General features: G+C 43.5%; 1 protein-coding gene across 1 annotated transcript; it reads left to right on the top strand.

Moving 5' to 3' along the window:
* Positions 1 to 306: 306 nt before the first annotated feature.
* Positions 307 to 2,661, top strand: LOC116377400 (trimethylguanosine synthase-like). The gene is made up of 3 exons (XM_031839039.1): positions 307 to 1,068; positions 1,162 to 1,326; positions 1,582 to 2,661. Exons 1-3 carry the CDS (start codon positions 774 to 776, stop codon positions 1,860 to 1,862), a joined length of 741 nt encoding a protein of 246 aa, XP_031694899.1. The 5' UTR covers positions 307 to 773; the 3' UTR covers positions 1,863 to 2,661.
* The last annotated feature ends 386 nt before the right edge of the window (positions 2,662 to 3,047 follow it).

The raw sequence follows: 3,047 nt of genomic DNA, 5'->3' as shown, positions 1-3,047 counted from the left end.
ATGTCAAACTAAAGATCTGATTGGTTGAACACTATGACAATCAACAATATCATCCCCATTCACTTAAACTGCACGTGGATGCACGTGTGAGTCTGCAGGCCTGGGTCTCTGTTCTTACCTAGAGACACAGAGGTGAGATCTGATTGGATAAAAGCTCTACTTAAAACAAGCTGCACTGGAAGCAGAGAAACTGAGGAAGACAGTAGCTGTGCAATGAGAACACAAGATAATGGGGAAAGTATTTTTCTAAATGATAATACATGTAGTGTATTTAAGAAAAATTATTCAATTATAAAATAGCTATAACTTTGTGATTCTGTTTAGGCCAGCAGAGAAGGCCTTGCAGGCCCTGACGGCCCACCACTGCATTTGAAACGTTGTTGGAAACGTTCACAAATCACCAGGCAGGTTACTGGATGAACCATCCGTCAATCAGTTAGGAGTAGAGTGGAAACATCTTTTCCAAGGAGAAAAGCCTTCAGTGCCATTCTTCGCTCTTCTTTCAATGAAGAAACTCTCTGCAGTTCTGACAAAACAGATTCTAATGCAGCTCTCTCTCTTTAGGAGAGCCACCATTGTTGTTTAAAACAAGCCTCTTTGTGTTGTCCCACACCCAAACCACCCTTATGGATTATGTATGACAGTCAGAAACGGAAAGTAACAGAATGTTTTTTTATTTATTAGTTTGAATGTAACATAGAAGACCCATTCAATGAAGACTGTTTGTTTCACAGGTGAAAAACTTCCTTGAACAGAACCAGAGAGAGACACGGATGAGTGAGATGGGAGGAGGGAGCCCACAGGAATCTGAGGACAAGCCTCCCGTTCTGGAAGAAGTACCGAGAGAGAAAGAGGAGAGGAAGACGAAAGGTGCTGAGGAAGGAAGTAGAGAGGCCATGGAAGGAGATGGTCGTTATTCTCTGTCCAGTTTAGATGCAGGGAGAAACTTCAGCTCTGCCACTGTGGACAGTGAGAGAGAGGAGGATGAGGAGGAGCAGCCCGGCAGACAGGTGACGTGTCTAGAAACTCCTCACTTTCTCATGTCTGACGCACTTGAAGGCAGCACTGGTAAGCATAACATCTGCCAGATGATTCTGATGACAATCCTGGAGAAGAGTGGAGTAGCTTTGTAATGAATAATGTGTATGTATGTGTGCATAGAGTTGAGTGGGAAGAATGGAAAGAAACCGAAGAAGAAGAAGGGCAAGCGAGGGAGGAGGCAGCCGGTCCCAGCAGAGATGGCAGCAGAACCTGAGCTGGCTAAATACTGGGCCCAACGCTACAGACTCTTCTCCCGCTACGATGAAGGGATCCGGCTGGACCGAGGTCAGTCTGCACTCAAGTAACAAGTCATTTATGGGAGAAAGTAACTAGTATTGATCCATTTACTCTTGTTACTGAAATCGAGTGTTTGCTATTGGGCACTTGTGTGTATTTAAAAGACGACGTCATCATGTTATTCGGCCAACTGGATTCTGTACTGACGCACACATGCGGTCTTGGTAGAAGAGATCGTATGATGAATCTTGGGCTAGCCTCATTTGCACCATCACCTGTACTGACGCACGCTGCGTGTTTCAGAGGGCTGGTTCTCTGTGACACCGGAGAGGATCGCCGAGCATATCGCCCTCAGGGTGGAGCACAGCTTCCCAGACTCCCAGCTGGTCGTAGACGCCTTCTGCGGTGTGGGAGGAAATGCCATCCAGTTCGCCCTCACTGGAAAGAGAGGTAAGCCCAATGTTTGTCTATGTTCTTCCACCTCCATTCACTTCTTTCAGTGCCTTATATCGATGGTGACACTTTTCTTTCATCAGCGGCTGTGGTTGACTGACGCTGATACATTAGACAATATTATCGGCTGATTTCATTTTAATCAGATATATGTGACGGTGTATTTGTCAGTTGGGCTGCTCGCTCTAGTTTTGTGTTGGCTTATATCCTGGCTTCCGCAAACCGTAATTCTTTTATAGATTTATCGGGTAATCCAGTAAAAACAAATCATTACGACAATGAAAGTGACTTGTAGTAAGCACGTATCAGCATTTTTAGATTAATTTGCGATGGAAATGGTCCAAGGTGAAAGCAAATGTTTTTGTCACCTTTTATTAATCTGTGTTTCAGAGGCTGTTGTGGGCTGAAGGTGGGAAGAGGGCTAAGTAATGCTCTGAAAAAATTGAATGAGGAAAAAACAGGCATGGCCATATTCCCAGTGGTCCCTTGAGCTCTCACCTCAAGAAATGTGAATGAAAATGGGTTTTATGGGTTGAACCCATTGCAGTTTGGGGAAAAAAATCATTGTGTTTAGGATTGGAAAGCTGAGACTCCTTTAGATCCAATGAGCCCGATTGTCTTCATGTGTGATGTTAGTCCCCATAGTAGCCATTTAACTTGATGTCACTGTGTAGAATTACCTGATGCGACCTCGAGTGAAAATACAGCCTCGTGAAACTTTACAGCCACAAACAAGAGATCGAGGGCATTCAGAGGATGCGTGGCTTTCCTAGGTATATGGACAATAAGGGGGTTCTGAGCAGTTTCCAGAACAGAAGTAATCTCCAGCCAATCACCGAAAAATACAATTCTTTAAGACAGGGGTTCTTAACCTTTTTGACCTCGAGGCCCAACTTTTCAAGTACAAAGTGTCCCGGGGCCCATTCAAATATTAACACTATTAGTTTAACTAATTGATCTCACTCTTTGTTTGATTTGTATTCAATAACTATATTGTTACCTGTTCAACTCCACCCCTATTTTGGAGCAAACCCGCCTAAAATGACATACCCAAATTAAAATGGCTGTAGCTTCTGAACCACTCTGACTATATGCATCAAAAGTGTCAGAAAACCTGTAGGTCATACAGAGACAGAGCAGTGGGCCTTTGGAGTCAGTAAAAATTGAAGATTTTTGTCCGCATAAAATAAAAAAGTATCTTTCAGTATAAATAACTGCCTGTGGCTGTATCTGTACAGGTAAAGGACAGTATAGGGCTGTAACTACACTATCAGTGAACAACTGCCTCAAATTTGAAGAAGATTGGACAAAGTATG

The sequence above is a fragment of the Anarrhichthys ocellatus genome, unplaced genomic scaffold, assembly GCF_004355925.1.
Source record: "Anarrhichthys ocellatus isolate YVR2014 unplaced genomic scaffold, GSC_Weel_1.0 scaffold1211, whole genome shotgun sequence".
In the NCBI taxonomy this organism is placed as follows: domain Eukaryota; kingdom Metazoa; phylum Chordata; class Actinopteri; order Perciformes; family Anarhichadidae; genus Anarrhichthys; species Anarrhichthys ocellatus.
This window is presented reverse-complemented; position numbering and strand designations above follow the sequence as displayed.